The sequence below is a fragment of the Amphibalanus amphitrite genome, unplaced genomic scaffold (assembly GCF_019059575.1).
Source record: "Amphibalanus amphitrite isolate SeventyFive unplaced genomic scaffold, NRLGWU_Aamphi_draft 000462F_arrow, whole genome shotgun sequence".
NCBI lineage: Eukaryota > Metazoa > Arthropoda > Thecostraca > Balanomorpha > Balanidae > Amphibalanus > Amphibalanus amphitrite.
Genome location: NW_024881956.1, coordinates 261691 through 282194, shown reverse-complemented (window position 1 = coordinate 282194; position 20504 = coordinate 261691). Strand labels below are relative to the sequence as shown.

General features: G+C 60.4%; 2 protein-coding genes across 3 annotated transcripts; one reads left to right on the top strand and one right to left on the bottom strand.

Annotated features, from left to right (window-relative positions):
- Window positions 1-967: 967 nt before the first annotated feature.
- On the top strand, window positions 968-9923 carry LOC122391927. Its single transcript, XM_043386268.1, has 10 exons — window positions 968-988; window positions 1159-1336; window positions 1523-1921; window positions 3820-4106; window positions 5264-5972; window positions 6060-6421; window positions 6802-6969; window positions 7369-7518; window positions 8448-9343; window positions 9854-9923. The coding sequence occupies exons 1-10, from the start codon at window positions 968-970 to the stop codon at window positions 9921-9923; spliced, it is 3240 nt and encodes a 1079-aa protein (XP_043242203.1).
- A 1102-nt stretch (window positions 9924-11025) lies between these two features.
- On the bottom strand, window positions 11026-20448 carry LOC122391941 (SUMO-conjugating enzyme UBC9-B). 2 transcript variants are annotated; one of them, XM_043386293.1, is made up of 6 exons: window positions 20415-20448; window positions 14733-14842; window positions 13989-14072; window positions 13434-13551; window positions 12176-12320; window positions 11026-11735 (listed from the first exon to the last, which is right to left on the bottom strand). In XM_043386293.1, the coding sequence occupies exons 2-6, from the start codon at window positions 14796-14798 to the stop codon at window positions 11666-11668; spliced, it is 483 nt and encodes a 160-aa protein (XP_043242228.1). In that variant the 5' UTR covers window positions 14799-14842; window positions 20415-20448; the 3' UTR covers window positions 11026-11665. The 2 variants fall into 2 exon arrangements, with proteins under 2 accessions (XP_043242228.1, XP_043242229.1); XM_043386294.1 differs by lacking the exon at window positions 20415-20448 and adding an exon at window positions 15454-17073.
- Window positions 20449-20504: the final 56 nt, after the last annotated feature.

Sequence of the window (20504 nt, the reverse complement as noted above, 5' to 3'; positions counted from 1 at the left end):
TCCCGCTCCCGCCGCCAGGTGGAGATCCGGCCGTGTGACGCAGGCCAAGAGCGGCGGGCGGTGGCCCGGCCGGACCCGGCCGGTGTCCAGCCGGACCCGGCCGGTGTCCAGCCGGACCCGGCCTCCCCCACACCGGACCCGGCCGGTGTCCAGTCGGACACCGAGCGGCCGGGGGGAGGGTGCGGACCGCCGGCGACTGAGACAGCTGCCAGCCGTCCCCCGGAGCGGACGGAGCCCACACCGAGCCCAGACCGGCAGTGGACGGAGCCCACACCGACCGCGGACCGGCAGTGGACAGAGCCCACACCGAGCCCAGACCGGCAGTGGACGGAGACCACACCGACCGCGGACCGGCAGTGGACAGAGCCCACACCGAGCCCAGACCGGCAGTGGACGGAGCTCACACCGGCCGCGGACCGGCAGGCAGCGGGCGCGGCCGCACCGGCCCACCCGGCGGCCGCGGCGCCGGCCGTCCCCGAGCAGCAGAGGGTGTCCGCTGACCTCCCGGCCGGCCCCGAGCAGCTGAGGGCGTCCGCTGACCTCCCGGCCGGCCCCGAGCAGCTGAGGGCGTCCGCTGACCTCCCGGACACCGAGCAGCTGAGGGTGTCCGCTGACCTCCCGGCCACCGAGCAGCTGAGGGGGTCCGCTGACCTCCCGGGCCCCGCTGACGTGCTGAGTTCGCGCGGCGAGCCGGACGGCTCCCAGGACTCGGGCCCGCCGGCGGCCGGCGGCCTCTCGGGGGTTAGTCACGTCCCTGAGGGCGCCGGCTCCGCCGAGGACACCCCCGACCGGACGGAGGCGGTGGCGGTCTCCCAGCGGAGTGTCGAGCGGCTACAGAACGGGCTGGGAGTGACTGGGGGAGCCACTGACAGTCGGCCGGCAGGGGCGGACCGCGCGGTGGACGGCGGACGGCCGGCAGCGGGCCTCGGTGGTGACCTGGTGACTGGTGAGCCGCTGTCTGGTGACGATGCTGGTGTCTATGGTGATGGTGACGGAGCAGTACAGCCGGCGGACGGCGGGCCTCCCCCAGTTGGTGTGGCTGAGGACACCTCGGAGGAGGTCGGACCGCGTCAAAACGGAAACACTGAGGCACATGAACGGGACTCGTCGACGGAGAAGGATATCATAGAGGACGGCAGTCTGTCCGCCCCGCCCCAGCCGGGGTCCAAGGGCGGCCTCAACGCGGAGCCGACCAAACCGGCTCGGATCGAGTTCCGACTGGACGAGCCGGTCACCGTGCCCAGGAAACTGCGGGCGGCCTCCGCGGAGGGGGCCATTCTGATCCCGGGCGTGGGGGACGTCTACTCCAGTCTGACCGCCGAGGAGCCGACCGCCGGTGACGCGGCCACGGCCAGCCTGGGAGGAGTGGAGTCCGGGACCGGGACTGCCGCCGTGTCCGGGAGCGGCGGCCCGGAGCCGGAGCCGGCCGCCGCCACCCGTCGGCCCGTCTCGGCGGCGCTGGTGGCCGAGCTGAGGGCACTGGCCAGCTCTGCCGAGTCACGACCGTCCGCCCCTGTGGCAGAGGACCGGGCGGAGACTCAGTCCCGGCCGCCGGCCCCTGTGGCGGAGGGCCGGGTGGAGTCGCAGGTGCCGCGGTCGGCGCGCGGCGGCGCGGCGCTGCAGCTGACGGACCTGGAGTGGCCGGCGGCCGGCGGCGGCGCGGCGCCGGCCGGCCCGCCGCCGGAGCCGCTCTCCGACTCGGAGGCCTCGGACGTGCTCGAGGTGGACACGGAGTCTCTGGAGGCGCGCCTGGTGGCCGGCGGCCGGCCGCGCGCCCACCTGGCCTTCGTGCCGCGCGCCGAGCCCGCGCCGCCACCGCCGCGGGAGGAGGAGCGGCGCGGCACCGACCCGTGGGCGGAGGGCGAGTCGCCCTCGGCCGCGGCAGTCGGCAGCGCAGTCGGAGACGAGTCCGACTATGAAGGTAAGATATACGGCCGCCCGGCGCCGCGGCGTGTGCCTGGAGTCAGCGGAACTCGGTGGGGAGAGATGAGACGAACGAACTGGGACTGCTTGAGTGAAGTGGGGATCGTTCTTGGTTTGGCACATTGCTGCTTACGGCACTATTTGTCAGGAGGGTGACTGGTTGCTAGTAGCACAACCTTGCAGCAACGCACAAGGCATGATATGTATGCACTTTTTGTAACATGTAACTTAATGGTCTAAAGAGCACTATTTTGTAAATACACCGTAGTTATATGTTATTGTTCAGTGTTCACTTGCAACGATGCATGGATGGAATATTGCACGGTATTGGTGGCGTCAATGACTGCAGTGCCGTTGACAGCCTCCTGGTTCGTCCCATCCCCTCAGCGCTGTGGGCTGCAGCTGATCTGTTCGCCGCGTGGTTCTAGGTCCGTGACGCCAGTGTCGTTTATTCTGACCATATTGCTCGCGGCGTCACACCGGGCAGTATATCATCTAATCTCGACATACCGGCTGTGAACAGTGAATGCTCGTCCCTCCCATAATGAGAGTGACCCGCTCCTAACACCCTCCCGTCCTCCCTCAGGGGACTACGAGAGCCTGCCGGTCGATGTGACCGGGCCGGGGGTGGTGTGACCCGCTCCTAACACCCTCCCGTCCTCCCTCAGGGGACTACGAGAGCCTGCCGGTCGATGTGACCGGGCCGGGGGTGGTGTGACCCGCTCCTAACACCCTTCCCTCCCCTCCCTCAGGGGACTACGAGAGCCTGCCGGTCGATGTGACCGGGCCGGGGGTGGTGTGACCCGCTCCTAACACCCTCCCGTCCTCCCTCAGGGGACTACGAGAGCCTGCCGGTCGATGTGACCGGGCCGGGGGTGGTGTGACCCGCTCCTAACACCCCTCCCGTCCTCCCTCAGGGGACTACGAGAGCCTGCCGGTCGATGTGACCGGGCCGGGGGTGGTGTGACCCGCTCCTAACACCCCTCCCGTCCTCCCTCAGGGGACTACGAGAGCCTGCCGGTCGATGTGACCGGGCCGGGGGTGGTGTGACCCGCTCCTTACACCCCTCCCCCCCTCAGGGGACTACGAGAGCCTGCCGGTCGATGTGACCGGGCCGGGGGTGGTGTGACCCGCTCCTAACACCCTCCCGTCCTCCCTCAGGGGACTACGAGAGCCTGCCGGTCGATGTGACCGGGCCGGGGGTGGTGTGACCCGCTCCTAACACCCCTCCCGTCCTCCCTCAGGAGACTACGAGAGCCTGCCGGTCGATGTGACCGGGCCGGGGGTGGTGTGACCCGCTCCTAACACCCTCCCGTCCTCCCTCAGGGGACTACGAGAGCCTGCCGGTCGATGTGACCGGGCCGGGGGTGGTGTGACCCGCTCCTAACACCCCTCCCCTCCCTCAGGGGACTACGAGAGCCTGCCAGTCGATGTGACCGGGCCGGGGGTGGTGTGACCCGCTCCTAACACCCTCCCGTCCTCCCTCAGGGGACTACGAGAGCCTGCCGGTCGATGTGACCGGGCCGGGGGTGGTGTGACCCGCTCCTAACACCCCTCCCCTCCCTCAGGGGACTACGAGAGCCTGCCGGTCGATGTGACCGGGCCGGGGGTGGTGTGACCCGCTCCTAACACCCCTCCCGTCCTCCCTCAGGAGACTACGAGAGCCTGCCGGTCGATGTGACCGGGCCGGGGGTGGTGTGACCCGCTCCTAACACCCTCCCGTCCTCCCTCAGGGGACTACGAGAGCCTGCCGGTCGATGTGACCGGGCCGGGGGTGGTGTGACCCGCTCCTAACACCCCTCCCCTCCCTCAGGGGACTACGAGAGCCTGCCAGTTGATGTGACCGGGCCGGGGGCGGTGTGACCCGCTCCTAACACCGCTCCTCCCCTCCCTCAGGGGACTACGAGAGCCTGCCGGTCGATGTGACCGGGCCGGGGCTCGGGCCGGGTCCGGCTGCCGGTCTGACCCGCTCGGTGGCCTCCTATGACCTGGCGGGCGGCGCGGCCGGCGCGGCTGGCTGGGAGGGCGCCGGCGCCGAGCAGCCGGCCGACTGGCAGTACCCGGCGCCCGGGGAGGGCGCGGCGGTACCGGACAGGGACCGAGAGGCGGACCACGGACAGCCGGCCTCACTGCCGCCGCTCGCCGGCTACCACGTCCTCAGCCACGGCGAGATCTACCACAAGGTGCGGAATATGGGGAGGTGTACCGCAAAGTCACCATATGGGGGAGTGCCAATGGGATTAATGGAATGCGTATTGTCTGGTGTTTCGCTGGCCGAAGACCTGTCCTAAGAACAAAAAGGCTCCGGCTTTTGTTTTAACGATTCAGGAATGTTTGTGGTTACAGTTTGATTGTTTTATCCTGCATAATGAAGTGAAGGAGGCCGAGCGGCGCCGAACCGATTTCCCTCCTTCCCTGTCCCTGTCTGTGAGGCAGACCAGCTCCCCCCTCACCCTTTCCCCTCTGACCCTGTGTGTCTGCGCCCTGTGACAGGCGGAGCGGTCCCTCTCTCCCTCTGACCCTGTGTGTCTGCACCCTGTGACAGGCGGAGCGGTCCCTCTCTCCCCTCTGACCCTGTCTGTCTGCGCCCTGTGACAGGCGGAGCGGTCCCTCTCTCCCCTCTGACCCTGTCTGTCTGCGCCCCGTGACAGGCGGAGCGGTCCCTCTCTCCCCTCTGACCCTGTCTGTCTGCGCCCCGTGACAGGCGGAGCGGTCCCTCTCTCCCCTCTGACCCTGTCTGTCTGCGCCCCGTGACAGGCGGAGCGGTCCCTCTCTCCCCTCTGACCCTGTCTGTCTGCGCCCCGTGACAGGCGGAGCGGTCCCTCTCTCCCCTCTGACCCTGCCTGTCTGCGCCCTGCCGCAGGCGGAGCGGTCCCTCTCTCCCCTCTGACCCTGTCTGTCTGCGCCCTGTGACAGGCGGAGCGGTCCCTCTCTCCCCTCTGACCCTGTCTGTCTGCGCCCCGTGACAGGCGGAGCGGTCCCTCTCTCCCCTCTGACCCTGTCTGTCTGCGCCCTGCCGCAGGCGGAGCGGTCCCTCTCTCCCCTCTGACCCTGTCTGTCTGCGCCCTGCCGCAGGCGGAGCGGTCCCTCTCTCCCCTCTGACCCTGTCTGTCTGCGCCCTGCCGCAGGCGGAGCGGTCCCTCTCTCCCCTCTGACCCTGTCTGTCTGCGCCCTGCCGCAGGCGGAGCGGTCCCTCTCTCCCCTCTGACCCTGTCTGTCTGCGCCCTGCCGCAGGCGGAGCGGTCCCTCTCTCCCCTCTGACCCTGTCTGTCTGCGCCCTGTGACAGGCGGAGCGGTCCCTCTCTCCCCTCTGACCCTGTCTGTCTGCGCCCTGCCGCAGGCGGAGCGCCGCCGCTCGCTGCCGGTGACCGCCGGCCCGCCCCCGCCCCCGCCCCCGCCCCCGCCCCCGGCGGAGTCTGCGGCGGAGTCTGCGGCGCTGACGGCCGAGGAGCTGGCTCTGGACGCCTCCATTCCGACCTACGACGACGTGCGCCGGTTCGGAGAGCCCGCCGACAGCCTCTCCTCGGACGAGGACGACGAGCCGAGCCCGGCCGGCCGGCCGTGGCCACTGGGCGACGCGAGCGCCTGCACACTGAGGGGCCGCGGCCCGGAGCTGCCGGGGGAGCGGGACGGAGGGGGTGGGGAGATGGAGTGGGGTGATAGACGTGACAAGAGGAAAGAAGGTGAACATAGTGACGTTACTGAGCGCAGTGGAGATAAAAGACTGGTGGTAGATGCCACTGACGGCGAGGAAGTGTCCCGTGGCGCCGGGGCGGCCGCTGTGACTGGCGCCGGGGCAGCGAGTGAGGGGGAGGGAGGGGACGGCCGCGGGCCGGGAGAGCTCGGCCTGGACGAGAGCGGGGACGTGCTGGAGCGGCCGCACCGACCCGTGCCCGGTGTACAGTGCGAGCGGGACTCTGAGCGGCGACTGCGGCCGGAGCCGGACACCGCCGTAAACTCCGGGCTGCGGCTGGAGCCGGACACCGCCGTAAACTCCGGGCCGCTGCCGGAGCCGGACGCCGCCCCGGAGATAGAGTACGACGAGGACGGTGTGGTGTTTGAGCGCCTGGAGCGTCCGGGCCGGCCGGCGCCGGGCGCTCGCCCGCCGCCGGCCGCCGGCGCGGTCCGGTCCCCAGAGGACCCCGCCGCCGCCGCCGCCGCCGAGCAGCAGGACCAGGAGGAGGAGCAGGAGGGCGCCGCCGGGCCGCAGGAGTCGCGCTGGAGCCCCGAGGCGGCGTTCCTGGAGGACGACTCGCCGTGGTCGGCGGCCGACGCGCTGGCGCTGCGAGACCGGCTGCGACTCATCAATGAGGAGTACGGCGAGGCAGAGGGCGAGGAGGGGCGAGCCGAGCGCGCCGAGCGGCTGCGCCGGCTGAACGACCAGTGGGGGGTGGCGCAGGCGGACGATCCGGCCGGCGGCCGCTACACGCCCGACTGGGAGCCGGACGACGACGAGGAGGACGGCCTGAGCTCCACCAGCGGCGAGTTCGTCTGGCAGGTGAGACTTAGGGGAGCGGGGAGGCTGTGTTAGCTGTCAGCGGGAGGCTGTGTGACCGGGGAGTCCGTCAGAGGAGTCTGTGTGACTGGGGAGTCGGTCAGGGGAGTCTGTGTCAGCGGGATAGAGATGGTAGGGTAGTCTGTGTCAGCGGGGTAGAGATGGTTGGGGAGTCTGTTCTCTGTGAACGGGGGAGATACGAAATTACGAATAGCCCGGGAGAGATAGAGATCTGTGGGGCAGCCAAAATTAGCGGCGAGTTAAAGGCACTATTCCGCTTTCATACCACGCCTTTTGTTTTTAACATATGACATTTGATGACGAGAACGATAAACAATGCATATTTTCCAGTGTAGAATATGTCAGCTCTCGCTATTTTCCAGGACGGCGCGGACCGGGCGGCGGCAGAGGCCGGCGCCGGCTCCGACTCTGACTCCGACTCGGGGTCTGACTCGGAGTCAGAGTCGGGAGAGGAGGAGTTTACTCCGAGCGTGTGGCAGCAGGACCTGGAGCCCGGCCACGGCCTGCTCCGGTCGCCCGAGCGCAAATCGGTCAGTGGGGGGGGGGGGCACAGATCGGTCAGTGGGGGGCACAGATCGGTCAGTGGGGGGCACAAATCGGTCAGTGGATGGGGGGGGGGGGTACAGTAAAGACGTGCGGTCGAAAGGTCAATTTTCTCTCCTCATGCTGGTGAAGATGGCTGAGCTCCTGTGAGTCTGCACGCAGTTCGATAATTTAAGTGGAGCGGAGGTATTGTGCGGACGATTCTGAACATTGTCACGCATACCCCTCTCCCCTTTCGGAACCCGTGGAATTCGGTGTACGTACCTTTGTGTGATTGTGAGCCGCGTTAGGCCGCGGAAGTCTGTGTGCACTGTGCACTGTGTCTGTGTATGCTGTGTGTTTATGTTGTATGTGATTCTGAGCCGCGTCCTGTCGCCCTCCGCCAGGATCTGCGGAAGTCTGTGAGTTTCAAGCGTCAGAAGCACCACCGGATCTACGAGTACCCGGGCGCGCCGGCGACTCCAGAGCTGGCCGCTGAGGAGGCCGCAGCAGCAGCAGCAGCGGCCCAACGGAAAACCTGGTCCTTCGTCGCGCCGGTGAGGGGGACGTCCTAGGGGCAGAGGGGGGGGGGGGTCCTAGGAGCACATGTGAAACGTAGCTGCCCCGTGTAAGGGGAAAGACAATGAATATAAATTTCATGCGCCGCACAGTGTCAGGTACATCGCAAGAGCGACCGATCCTCTTCCCCCCCCCCCCCCCCCCCCCTCCACTGTGGGACAGGCGGCGGTGACCCTGGACAGTGGACGGTCCCACTGACCCCCTGTGTGTGGGACAGGCGGCCGTGACCCTGGACTGTCCCACTGACCCCCTGTGTGTGGGACAGGCGGCGGTGACCCTGGACGGTCCCACTGACCCCCTGTGTGTGGGACAGGCGGCCGTGACCCGGTCCCACTGACCCCCTGTGTGTGGGACAGGCGGCCGTGACCCGGTCCCACTGACCCCCTGTGTGTGGGACAGGCGGCGGTGACCCTGGACGGTCCCACTGACCCCCTGTGTGTGGGACAGGCGGCCGTGACCCGGTCCCACTGACCCCCTGTGTGTGGGACAGGCGGCCGTGACCCGGTCCCACTGACCCCCTGTGTGTGGGACAGGCGGCGGTGACCCTGGACGGTCCCACTGACCCCCTGTGTGTGGGACAGGCGGCCGTGACCCTGGACTGTCCCACTGACCCCCTGTGTGTGGGACAGGCGGCGGTGACCCTGGACGGTCCCACTGACCCCCTGTGTGTGGGACAGGCGGCCGTGACCCGGTCCCACTGACCCCCTGTGTGTGGGACAGGCGGCCGTGACCCGGTCCCACTGACCCCCTGTGTGTGGGACAGGCGGCGGTGACCCTGGACGGTCCCACTGACCCCCTGTGTGTGGGACAGGCGGCGGTGACCCTGGACGGTCCCACTGACCCCCTGTGTGTGGGACAGGCGGCGGTGACCCTGGACTGTCCCACTGACCCCCTGTGTGTGGGACAGGCGGCCGTAACTCACTACACCGACTGGGAGCTGGACGGCGAGGAGATCGAGGACGTGTCGCTGACGGAGCTGCCCGAGTCGCCGGAGCGGTGCGCGCCCCGGCTGCCGGCCGCCGGCGCCGCCGCCCACTACTTCCTCTCAGCAGAGGGCGACGACGGCGACGAGTTCTACTTGGAGCCTGCGCTCTCGGCGGCCGGCTACACGGGCGGCAGCTCGTTCAGCCCGGCGCAGCTGTTCCAGGGCGCCGAACACGACTGGGGCGCCGCGGCCGAACACGGCTGGGCCGCCGCGCCAGAGGGACGCTTCGTGGACGTGTGGGCGCGCGGGGGCGCCGGCCGCGCCGAGGAGGCCGTCTCGCCGGACGTGGCCGAGCGGCCGCTGGTGGCGGGACCGGACGGCGGTGGCGGAGTGTCAGAGCTGGACAGTGGTGCCGCAGTATCAGAGGTGGGCCCGGACCGTGATACCGCAGTGTCAGAGGTGGGTCCGGATCGTGATACCGCAGTGGTGGGCCCGGACCGTGATACCGCAGTGTCAGAGATGGTCCCGTACCGTGATACCGCAGTGTCAGAGGCTGGCGAGGACTGTAATACCGCAGTGTCAGAGGTGGGCCCGGACGACGGTGTCACAGTGTCAGAGGTAGGCCCGGCCGGTGGTGCCGCAGTGTCAGAGGCTGGCGAGGACTGTAATACCGCAGTGTCAGAGGTGGTCCCGGACCGTGATACCGCAGTGTCAGAGGTGGCCGCCGGCCCCGGAGAGGAACGGGCGGCGTCCCCCGGACCGGCCGCGGCGGCGCCGGAGCCGGACTGTGACGCAGGGGGTGGACCGTCCGCAGCGGCGGCGGCCGAGCGGACGGCGGAGCGGACGGAGACAACTGCTAAAGTGACAGAGTCGGCTGTGTCAGGGACAGAAACGACTGTATTAGAGATCACTGCCCCGGGGACGGAGACGGATGTCTCGGCGACGACTGCCCCGGAGACAGACCAGACTGGTTCTCGGCTGGTGGAGACAGCTGGTGATGAAGCGATACCTGCCTCTGGGACGGTACCAGCGGCGCCGGGCGGGGAGTCGCCAGCCGCCGGCCCGGCAGTGGAGTCGCGGTCGGCGCCGGCCGGCCCGCCCTCCCCCGGCGCCGGCCCGGCCGCGCCGCTGACCGACGGCGGCGCCGGCGACCCTGCGCGCCCGGAGCCGGCGGAGGCGGCCGCCGGGAGCGGGCCGCCGGCGGAGGCGGAGCGGCGGCCGGCGGAGGCGGAGCGGCGGCCGGCGGAGGCGGAGCGGCGGCCGGCGGAGGCGGAGCGGCGGCCGGCGGAGGCGGAGGCGGAGCGGCAGCCGGCGGAGGCGGAGCGGCGGCCGGCGCGCGACAAGCTGTTCCTGGACCTGACGGGCGCGCCGGCCGACACGGTCGACAGCGGCTACACGGGCTCCTGCGACGACCGCACGCTGGCCGCGTTCGCCGCGCTGGCCGCCCGGCCCGAGTGACACGGCGGACGGACGGGAGCCAGCGGCGGCAGCCCGCTCCCAGTGGCGGGAGCCCGCGCCGGCCGGCGGAAATCACCCAGTGCAATATAATTTATTTTTGTTGCGTGCGTCGGGCGCGCGTGGCCCACATATCAGGAGCCGGTGCGCCGCGGCGGCGCTGGCGGACCGCTCTACTCGACTCAGCTGTGTGTGTGTGTGTGTGGCGGCCGGTGGCGCCGTGGGACCGGGCGCGGTCTCGGGGTCGTGCCTCCGCCTGTTACGTTATTGGCCGCCGACGGCCGGCGAGTTAATGTTACCCTGATATATGGTACCTCCCCCGGGCGGACGAGTCCACTTTGTGACGGCGCCGAGTACCGTGTACTGGCGGCCGCCCGGGCGAGTCCACTGTCTGCCGCGGGGGAGGTCGGAGGGAGCTGTCACAGCGAGAATGCTGCTACGAAACCGTCCTCGATGTGAGAGAAGAGAGGGTGAGAGCGAGCGAGCGGACAGAGATCTGCAGTGGGCATTCCTGAGCGGGTGTTGTTTGTCACGTGACCGAGGCGTTCAGCACGGGCACGCCAATGGCGGCCAGTCACGTGATGTGTGACATGTGTTGGTCAATAGACTTGCTCACTGACTGTTCCCTGTTTTCAGTCCTGTGCTGCGTGTTTAGCAGCGCCGGACTTGTGACCGTCCCGGGCTGGGGGGAGTGGTGTAGGAGGTAATCGGAGGGGGGGGGGGGCGACCGCCGCGGGTCGACTCTCCGCTCGGCCCGCCTGACGTGACTGTGTGCCCATCCGAGTGCCGTCCAGGGGAGTGGGTTCGGTTGGAGCCGCTGCAGTTGACTGTTTTCGACTGGAGGAACCGGGTGATGACATCTGACAAACGTTGACTCGAGGCATTATGTTGGGTGAACGTAAATAACCGCAGTGTGGCGACTTGGACCACGAGAAGCGGGAGCACGGCTCAGTCGAACCTGACAAACCGTTTGCCTGTCTCATGGAGGAGAGGCGCCCTACCAGGTAGCGGCGCCCTCTCCATTGTAACGGCAGCCTCCCTGGCCGAGGCGCCCGCGCCACCGTAACTGCAGCTCCCGTTCCAACCTCCTCTCAAACGCGCCGAAAAGTGATGTGCCTGTATTTTCCACCGCTATGAGTTCGGCTAAAACCTCTGCGACCCTAACCGATGAACGTGAAAAGGGACCAAAAGTAGCCGACCGGCCGCGGACAGCGCAGGGCGGCCGCCGCTCGTACAGACGGCGAGTTCGCGCAGACACCGTGGAAATGTGAGGCGGCCACTGACACGTGGTCGGTCAGAGCCCCGCGCGCCGCATAGATAGCACATACAGCACACTGCCGCACAGACAGCACATACCTACAGCACGTGCCGCACCGACAGCACACCCCGCCGCACAGTCCCCCCTCCCTCCCCCACACACACGGGTACGCCCTGATACACACACACATACACACAGAAGCACGTTGATGTCTGAGACCGCATTCAGTCTCATTGAGCTCCAATGTACCAGGAGTGGAGCAAGCTTCATTGGGTTAACAGACTTTCTCAAACGAATTTAGTTCCGTAACAAAATCCCACAGAAATCGCCTCATTTTTCCAGAGACACGGGCGACTCTCGGACAAAAATCACAGGGCCGGCGCCGGCGGCGGGCGGCCGTCCGCGCCGCGCCCATCATTGGTCTCTCGCTGACAGCTCATGAGGACCCGGCTCCGAGCGGGGCTCGTCTGACGGCGGCCGGAGCCCCCTAGTCGAGCGGGGCGGACATGGCGCGGGCCTGCGCGCGGACCCGCTTCTCGTACTCGAGCCGGTTTTGGCTGTAACACGGGGAGAGGGGCGGCGTCAGACACAGCGGAAAACAGCAAACAGGGTGCGGCGTCAGACACAGCGGCAAACGGGAAACAAAGAGGGCGCGGCGTCAGACAGCGGAAACGGGAAACGAGCAGCCTTACAGCATAAGAGAAACGCATGAGTGAAAGTACGAATGCACAACATTTTTATGGCTTTTAAAAAAGAGGAAGAATAGCAATTTTAACAAGGACATTAAGAGCCTGCAACTTCACAGGCAGACTACGAGTTATGCAGCAAACTTTAGCTTCTGATAGGCACCTGAAGGATAGGTAATATAAAAGGCCGTAGGACAGCACACATCTCTCGACACATAAGCCTCACAGATGGTCGATAACTACTCGGCCCACACCTCGCAGGCGTGCTCCTACCGATCCCCCCTCCCCTTCCCCCGCGCCCGGCCACTGACCAATAGATGGTGTAGGCCTCTGCCTGGGCGGGGTCCTTGATGTTGGGGTCGTTGAGCAGGTCCTGGATGCCGAGCAGGATCTGCTTGATGGTGATGGCCGGACGCCAGTCCTTCTCCTCGTCCAGCAGTGACAGACACACGGTGCCTGCAGAGACACACAGAACAGTATTACCGCCGGTCCAGCAGACACAGACACACGGTGCTTGCAGAGACAGAACAGTATAAACTATAAACCGCCAGTCCAGCAGCGACAGACACACGGTGCCTGCAGAGACACAGAACAGTATTACCGCCAGTCCAGCAGCGACAGACACACGGTGCCTGCAGAGACAGAACAGTATTACCGCCAGTCCAGCAGCGACAGACACACGGTGCCTGCAGAGACACAGAACAGTATTACCGCCAGTCCAGCAGCGACAGACACACGGTGCCTGCAGAGACACAGAACAGTATTACCGCCAGTCCAGCAGCGACAGACACACGGTGCCTGCAGAGACACAGAACAGTATTACCGCCAGTCCAGCAGACACAGACACACGGTGCCTGCAGAGACACAGAACAGTATTACCGCCAGTCCAGCAGACACAGACACGGTGCCTGCAGAGATAGAGAACAGTATTACCGCCAGTCCAGCAGTGACAGACCACACGGTGCCTGCAGAGACACAGAACAGTAATACCGCCAGTCCAGCAGTGACAGACACACGGTGCCTGCAGAGACACAGAACAGTATTACCGCCAGTCCAGCAGACACAGACACACGGTGCCTGCAGAGACAGAGAACAGTATTACCGCCAGTCCAGCAGTGACAGACACGGTGCCTGCAGAGACACACAGAGAACAGTGTTACCGCCAGTCCAGCAGGGACAGACACGGTGCCCGCAGAGATACAGAACACCACCAGATATACACAGCGATACTAGAGAATGACTGAATTACGACTGTGAATGTGAAGTGAACTAGATGTTATATGAGCTCTGCAGATTAACGGCCAGTACCGATAGTCGGCGGCAGAGACGGCCAGTACCGATAGTCGGCGGCAGAGACGCGGTGCGCCTCGCTCCCCCTCCCTCCCTCCCCTTTGCGACTGGTCAGACCCTCTCCTATGAGACTGACCCCTGCCCTCCCTCCCCTCCCCTGTGTGACTGACCTTCCCAGTTCCCACCCTTCCCTGTGACAGACCCTTCCCTATGTGACCGATCCTCCCTCCCCCCCCCCCCCCCGACGGACTCGTAGTCGTACGCCGGCGCCGCGCTCACCGGAGGGGTAGACGTTCGGGTGGAACAGCGGCGGGTCGAACTTGCACTTGGGAGGCGAGGTCGGGTAGTCGTCTTTGAAGATCATCTTCAGCTTGTAGTAGCCGCCCTCCCAGGCGGTCTGCAGGGAGGGCCGACGGCGGCGTCAGATCATACGGCCAGCAGGCAACAGACAACAGCGGTGTCAGATTACAGAGCAGTCAGCAACAGACAACAGCGGCGTCACGTTACACGGCGAAAGACAAAATCGGCGTCAGTTCAGACAGGGCTAACAGACAAAATCGCGGGCCAGTCGCGGATCCAGGGGGGGCAAAATGGGCATTTGCCCCTCCCAAACGGCATAATTTTAACATTACGCCTATGAACGAGGCATGGAAAGAATCGATAAATTGTTATGGTTTGCCCCCCCCCCCCCCCCAAAAAAAAAAACTCTGAGCTGGATCCGCCAATGTCGCGGGCAGCATGAACGGCGGTCGGCACGGCACTGATAACGGATTGACTATAACAGAGTTTACATTCACATTGTGTAACTAGTTCGCTCATGTCGCTCCGACTTACGCCCTTTTTGCCGGGAATGGCGCACTCCCACAGCATCAGGTTGAGCGTTCCGTCGGCGTTCTTCGCCGGGCGCGCCACGAAACCCTGACGGTGGAAAAGGGACGGAGCGTCACATGAAATTACGAAATATCATTCATTAATCAGTACCTAGGTACATATTGGAGACTAGAAAAAATACGCCGAAAAATGGCGACGATATTATCCTTTTAGCATAACGGGTCAAGTCATTTGAAGCATGTGTGCCGGATGACATAAGTTTTGTAATACCGTACATGTATAATAAGAATACAAAACATAGAAAAATAATGGCACACATGTCTGGCTTGCAGCCGTTCAACACGATAATGTGTGCAATGAGCATTCAGTGCATATACATACACTGAATCCATAAAAGCGATCATTTGCCCTCTCCGCCGTCCCAGCCAGCGCGCCGGGGGGGGGGGGGGGACCAGACGGCCGGCCGCCGGCCTTCGGACAGCTCGGCCGCCAGCCTTCGATGTTGACGCAGTTCCCCGTCAAGACTGGATTGTCACTGCAGGTACACACGTCACGTGCAGGGTGTACGTCTCGTGCCGCCGGGAATAGGTCAGCAGGACGGGTCGCACTAACCGTCTCGACGGGCCGCCCAAACCGTCTGGGTCTGACTCTGGACGGGCATGGCTCACTCGTTCGTCGCTACAAGAGGCGTCTTATTAGAGGGCAGTCTCGCCAACACGTATGCATCCATCGGCAGCGTTTACTTACGAACGGGTGGTCCTTGCGCCACGCTTTTCTCTCCTCAGAAAGTCGCGAGGAGGCAATGCCAGACATGATGTGAAACTGCTGTCCTGAAGTCACCGAGAGAAGTGGGGGCACTGGAAAACAAAACAGAATGGGCATTAGGGCATAGCAAACTGCTGTGGCTGTTCAGTAGAGGTGGCAAAAGATGAAAATTTTGGGAACCAGACTCGAACCAGACCCGGCTGGACATTTCTGGAACCAGTCGGACCCGGCCTTTGTTGGAATCGGAACCAGTTGGACCCGGTTCCCCAAAAGTCAATTAATAGGTACAAACTACTTGTAGGTACTATATCATTAGTTGCATCATGTAAAGCAGCCTATTTCCCACTGGGAATACTCATGAGCTACTGTGTGCCAAGAAACATTCGCTTCATTCACTTCATATTTTGCAATAATGTGTAGTGTGCAAGATGTACAGTTTATGGTAGGACCCGGTTGGACCCGTCAGAAAATTTCCAGGAACCGGTCTGGACCCATATGGGTCCAGACTGGTTCTTTGGACCGGGTCCTCGGGTCCACATTTTGCCACCTCTACTGTTCAGCCATATTGGCATAAGGAATGACGATGCAAATGAAATGCTAGGCATTTAACATTTCTTGGTCCCAGAAAACAAATTACAACTAGAGAACCAGCTAGCTATTAAAACAACCAAAGCAGTATGCATAATGAGTAGAAATCACTTACCGTAAACTGGGGTGGCTTTGAACTTCCGGGTGACTTTGAACGCTGTTCACTTCTTAGAGGGAATCGCAAATATCTTAAAAATGTTAATTATAAATGCAGCCATGTTTTTTTACAGATAAGAATGCACATTTTTGAAAATGTACATGGCATATTGGAATATATGTACCTTAGTACATAGGAGTAAAAAATCAAAAACTAACTCAATGTTTTTAGCTTTTTGAGATATACTCGTAAACTTCCATATGGCATGGACTAGTCATTATGGTCATGGAATGGAATCATGGGTGTCGATTTGTATACCTTTGGGGGTGCTGCAGCACCCCCAATGCTCAAATGAGCACCCCCAATGGTTTTCCGGGCACCCCCAATGATTTTGTCCCTCAATAACTCCCACTAACTCTGCTTGAGGAAAATAATTGTTCTGCAGTCTTTCACTAATAAAAATAAAACAATTACGCTATTTACAAGGCATGAAATAAAGATGTAAAGAAGAAAAGTTAGTTTTAAGAAGAAGAGCGAAAAAAGACGTCAAGTTGTAAAGACACTGGTGTAGTGGTGTGGGTCCGTCGTACACGGGTGTCGGACCTTTAGAGCTGCTGGCCCGTACCCTTTACAAGCCAGCAGGGGGCTCCAGAGACCGGCGACGGGCCCTCAGAGGCCGGCTAAGGGCCATCAGAGGCCGGTGGTACCTTCAGAAACCCTGTGGGGTCGTCTTTAGAGACCGGAACGGACTTAGACGCCGATGGAGCCCTCAGTCGCCGGTGTGGGGCCTTCAAATGTCACCGGTGGCAGGGTGGCCGTCACATGCGCACTTGTGGGGCCTTCAGAAGCTACGATGTTGGGCCCTCAGAGCCGCCGATATAGGGCCTTAAGAGGCACTAGTGTGGGGCCCTCAGATATGGCAATGTGGGGCCCTCGGACTGGAGGCGCCCGTGTGGGGGCTTCACAGTCGCCGGTGACGGCCCTTACAGGCACCGTTGTGGTGGCTCTCAGAGACACTGGTTTAGGGCCATCACAGGCGCGCGTGGGGCCCTCAGAACTGCTGTTACGGAACGGGCCCTTCATAGGCCGACAAGAAGATATCAAGGGGTCACCGGTGCCTTCAGGAGCCTTGTGTGGTTCTCAGAGACTGGTATGGTGCGCTCAGACGCCGCTGGGATCCTCCGAGTCACCTGTGTGGGGCCGTCAGGGTCGCTGGTAACTGTCAAGGGCCCTCAGAACCGCCCATGTAGGGTTTTTAAAGGCATTGGTGTAGGGCCTCAGAGTCAGGGGTGTGGGGCCCTCAGAGACGCCGGTGTGGCGCTCAGGGGTGCCGGTGAGGGCCCTCACATTCGCCGTTATAGGGGCCCTCAGAGAAATGGGTGTGGGGCCATTACAGGCGGGTGTGCAGCTCCTAGAGCTGGCCCTCTATAGGCCGGTTAAGACCCCCAGAGGCCGGCAAGTGGCCCTCAGAGGCTGGCTTGGGCCCTTATGGAGATCTTAATGTTGGTACTTGTGGGCCCATGAGGTGTTCTTACGAGCCCTGTGGGGCCCTTCTGAGTCCAAATATAGCCAACCTGGACCCTCAGCGGCCAATTGGCGCCGCAGTGCCCCTCAGGCCCGAATAACTCGATGGGCCCCTGAACCTGATGCAGGGGGGGGGGGCATGTGCCTCACGGGCCCACCTGGCTACGCCACTGAGGAAAATCGTAAACCCATAAATATCGAAATGCGATCACCTGTCATTTTTTTAGCGATTATTGTGATCGTCTGATTAACGCCATAGCCTCCTAGCTATACCGTTGCCTCCCGCGCAATGTCCGCCCTGTGGACCGCAGGGGCTGCTGCACCGGTGCTAACCGCGGTCATCGGTTTCTGTCACCTTATTACAGAGGTGCTGGGGCTGCTGCCGAGCTGCCGGCAAATGTACGACTTTTTTCGGAAAGATGTTTATGTAATGAGGTAGCTAAGTACTAGGACGAGCAGAATGATTTTGAAGAACGTTCAACCTTTGGGAAATATTAGTGGAAATCCCGGGATTATCAGTACCTTATGGGGATACCCAACCATGCCTTGTACGGTTGTGCCCCATGGCAAAGCTGCAATCTTTCACCCGGTGCAGGGGTTGAGCACCCCCAACCATTTTGAGAAATCGACACCCCTGAATGGAATGACATATTTTTGCCATCCTCGATGGTTGGCCTACATTGCCCCATCATAATTTTTTAGCTTGCTTGAGCATGGCCAATGCTGTGAAGGGATTTGTAAAAACATGACATTTTTGGAATTTTGCTGGGGTGACTTTGAACGTGTTCAATGTAGCCCCGGTGACATGCATGCCTGACTTGCTGTTCAAAAGACTTGTTGTTCAAAGTAGCCCTACCAAAATACACTGCATACATTGTAACAGTGATCGTAACAGGGTGTAACATTGTAACACCCTGTTACATTGTAACAGGGTGTAACAGAGATCGACCAGCTGGTGTGCAAGCTAAGCCAGCCTGACATGTACAGGAGGGGCAGGCTCCACTTCAAGAGTGAGGAGCTCTCACCATACAAACTGATGCTGGGGTAAACTCATGACTGACGTGTTCTGACGCTAGCAGGTGTACCTAGTGTTAAGTGTTAGACGTTAGTATTAAGGAGGAAATAGTTCACTTTCACGAAATTATTTTTTTTTTTGCAACGATTTATTATTTTTTATGTTCAAAATAATCAGCAAAGAAAATAAAACCTTTTTATAACAAAAGATTTTTTTTCTATATTTTGATATAGGAAGAACTTTTCAGTTTCTGTAAGGCACACGCGATCCAGTATGAAAAGAGCATGGGTCCCGAAAATTCTTCAGAAACAGAGAAATTATCGCAGCCACCGGCATTTGGGCGATCTGCTCGATCTGATAATGTTCCCCTGAATGTCCTAATTGATCAGTACGAGAATTTCTCTAGAGTTCTCGTAGATAATTTCTCTAGTTTCTGAAGAATTTTCGGGACCCATGCTCTTTTCATACTGGATGGAAATATATGCAAGGCACACATCCTCAACGCAAGACACCTTTTTCGAGACGAGAAATAGAATATCTTTGCCTAGGGTGATCGTTGGGCTGTAAAAGCTCCTGATTTATGCTCGTCTCAGCCCAAGCTACGGAACTGCTATTCCAGTTCAAAACCCATGTTAAAAAGTGAACTATTTCCTTTAAGTCGGGTGTCAAGGATACTCTGTACTCAGGTGTTCTCAAGTGTATTTCATGCACAGACCTAGTCGAGTGCATGCATTACACTTGAGTTGAGTTGAATCGAGTGATTTCATATCCTGTGAGTGTTGCTCCACAGTGCCTGTGCAAGTGTTAAGGTGAGTAAGTAAGGTGTTTGCCATGAAAGATGCTTCTTTTTACTCACTGTCTGTGTGCTAATTTCTGTGAATATAGTGTTTGATTCATCAGCAGAGGCTGTTACAAGAAGTTGTGTTTTTTGCTTGATGAGCTCGCCTTGTTTTGACTACTACCCCCAGAAGGACTCTTGCAGGTATAAATTGTTTTTGGCCTCTTTTTTAAAAAGCATCAGGGTGTTCAAAGCCACCCCAACCGGCACGAGAAATTGCACACCTAATGAGATAAATGATGAAAAACACAGACTGTTCAAAGTCACCCCATTGCCTGGCGACTTTGAACACCAGACATTTTTTTTTAAAAATAGGGAAATGGCTATACCTAATTTTTTGTTGACACCATGGATGGATAAGGCCAGACTCAGCCCACAAAATAGTCCATGTTTCACATTTCTATCTACAGTAGTTTTCAAGATATTCACTGATAAGTCTCAAAACTGTCCAAAGTCGCCCCGTTTTACGGTATACATCATAAAAAAGAAAAATAGATTCCAGGTGCCAGAGCAGTTTTGTAAAGGACAAAAATAAGAGCTGCCAGGGACCAGTCACCAGAGAGGGGTGGCGTTTTCAAAACTAGCCCTGCCACTAACTGGGGGGGGGGGGGGTTGGTCTGGTCTGAGGGAGGAAGGGCAGAGCTTAAGTCATCACTGCCACTCACTGGGGTCAGGTCTGGTCTGACAGGGAAGGGTGGCTGTACAGTGTACAGCCAGTATGTTGGCTGCCTTGCTGGGCACATTTTAACTTGCTCCCCCAGCCTCCACAGAGGTTGCCCAAGCCTAGTGTAATGTGGGAGTGTGGTTCACCCCACCATTCAGCCAGACTACAAAGCAAGACAACACAGTCCATGAGCCACACCAGATAGAGTGACAAATGTGTGCCAGCTCACACCAAACAGAATGGAAAACTACACTTAACTACATCATACAAGATCTATAATGTTTACCACAAAATCTAGGTGTGTGCACTTTTGACATGAAAAACTATCATAAAATATATTTCATACTGAATGAACATAGTATCTTTCCAGTTTCCAGTACCTACAACATTTTCTTAGACAAAGAGGCACCAGTGAAGCAGTTCTGCACGATACCATGTGTCAGAGCCTCCACCATTCCACTCTAAATCCTCAGACCTAATAGCATCTGCTAATTCCTCAACACCTCACACCTCCTGAGTGCCTCCACAACATTGCCTAGAATGAAATATTGTGCAATACTGCTGCTCAGGGCTCAAAATTGAAATTGGAATGCCAATTCAAGTTGCCGCTCTTGTAATTTTTTGTGCTCACCAAAAAGTTTTTCATTAGGTACTAAGAAAGTTGAAACAAATCATCTGACTATTAAAACTGGTATATTTACTCTAATATCCTCTGTCGAAACTACCTAAACCAAATAAAAACTGAAACCGCATTAACCAAAAACCGCGCCAAACTGAAACGATCAGACATTGGCATGCACCAGGGTTTGTTTAAGAACCAAAATGACAACAAAGAGAGCAGAGTAATGGATACTAGCACGGCGTGTATGAAAGGAACCATGCATATTGTTCGAACCACGCGAATAAAATAATATATAAGCCCCAGCTTTCACACTCACCATCCGCCAAATTACGCAGCCATCAAAGGGCTTGTCCCCGAAATGAGCACGAGAGCGGAGATATTATTTGTTATCTTCTATGACGTAAGT

Excerpts from the sequence above, each read along its gene's own strand:
- LOC122391927 (XM_043386268.1), top strand. The coding sequence starts at position 968 with ATGCTGGTGTCTATGGTGATG. Across the intron at positions 4,107-5,263 it reads ACGGCGAGATCTACCACAAG|GCGGAGCGCCGCCGCTCGCT; the intron begins GTGCGGAATATG and ends GCCCTGCCGCAG. Across the intron at positions 6,970-7,368 it reads GGTCGCCCGAGCGCAAATCG|GATCTGCGGAAGTCTGTGAG; the intron begins GTCAGTGGGGGG and ends GCCCTCCGCCAG.
- LOC122391941 (XM_043386293.1), bottom strand. The coding sequence starts at position 14,798 with ATGTCTGGCATTGCCTCCTCGCGACTTTCTGAGGAGAGAAAAGCGTGG. Across the intron at positions 12,321-13,433 it reads CCCGAACGTCTACCCCTCCG|GCACCGTGTGTCTGTCACTG; the intron begins GTGAGCGCGGCG and ends GTGTCTCTGCAG. Across the intron at positions 11,736-12,175 it reads GAGGCCTACACCATCTATTG|CCAAAACCGGCTCGAGTACG; the intron begins GTCAGTGGCCGG and ends CCCGTGTTACAG.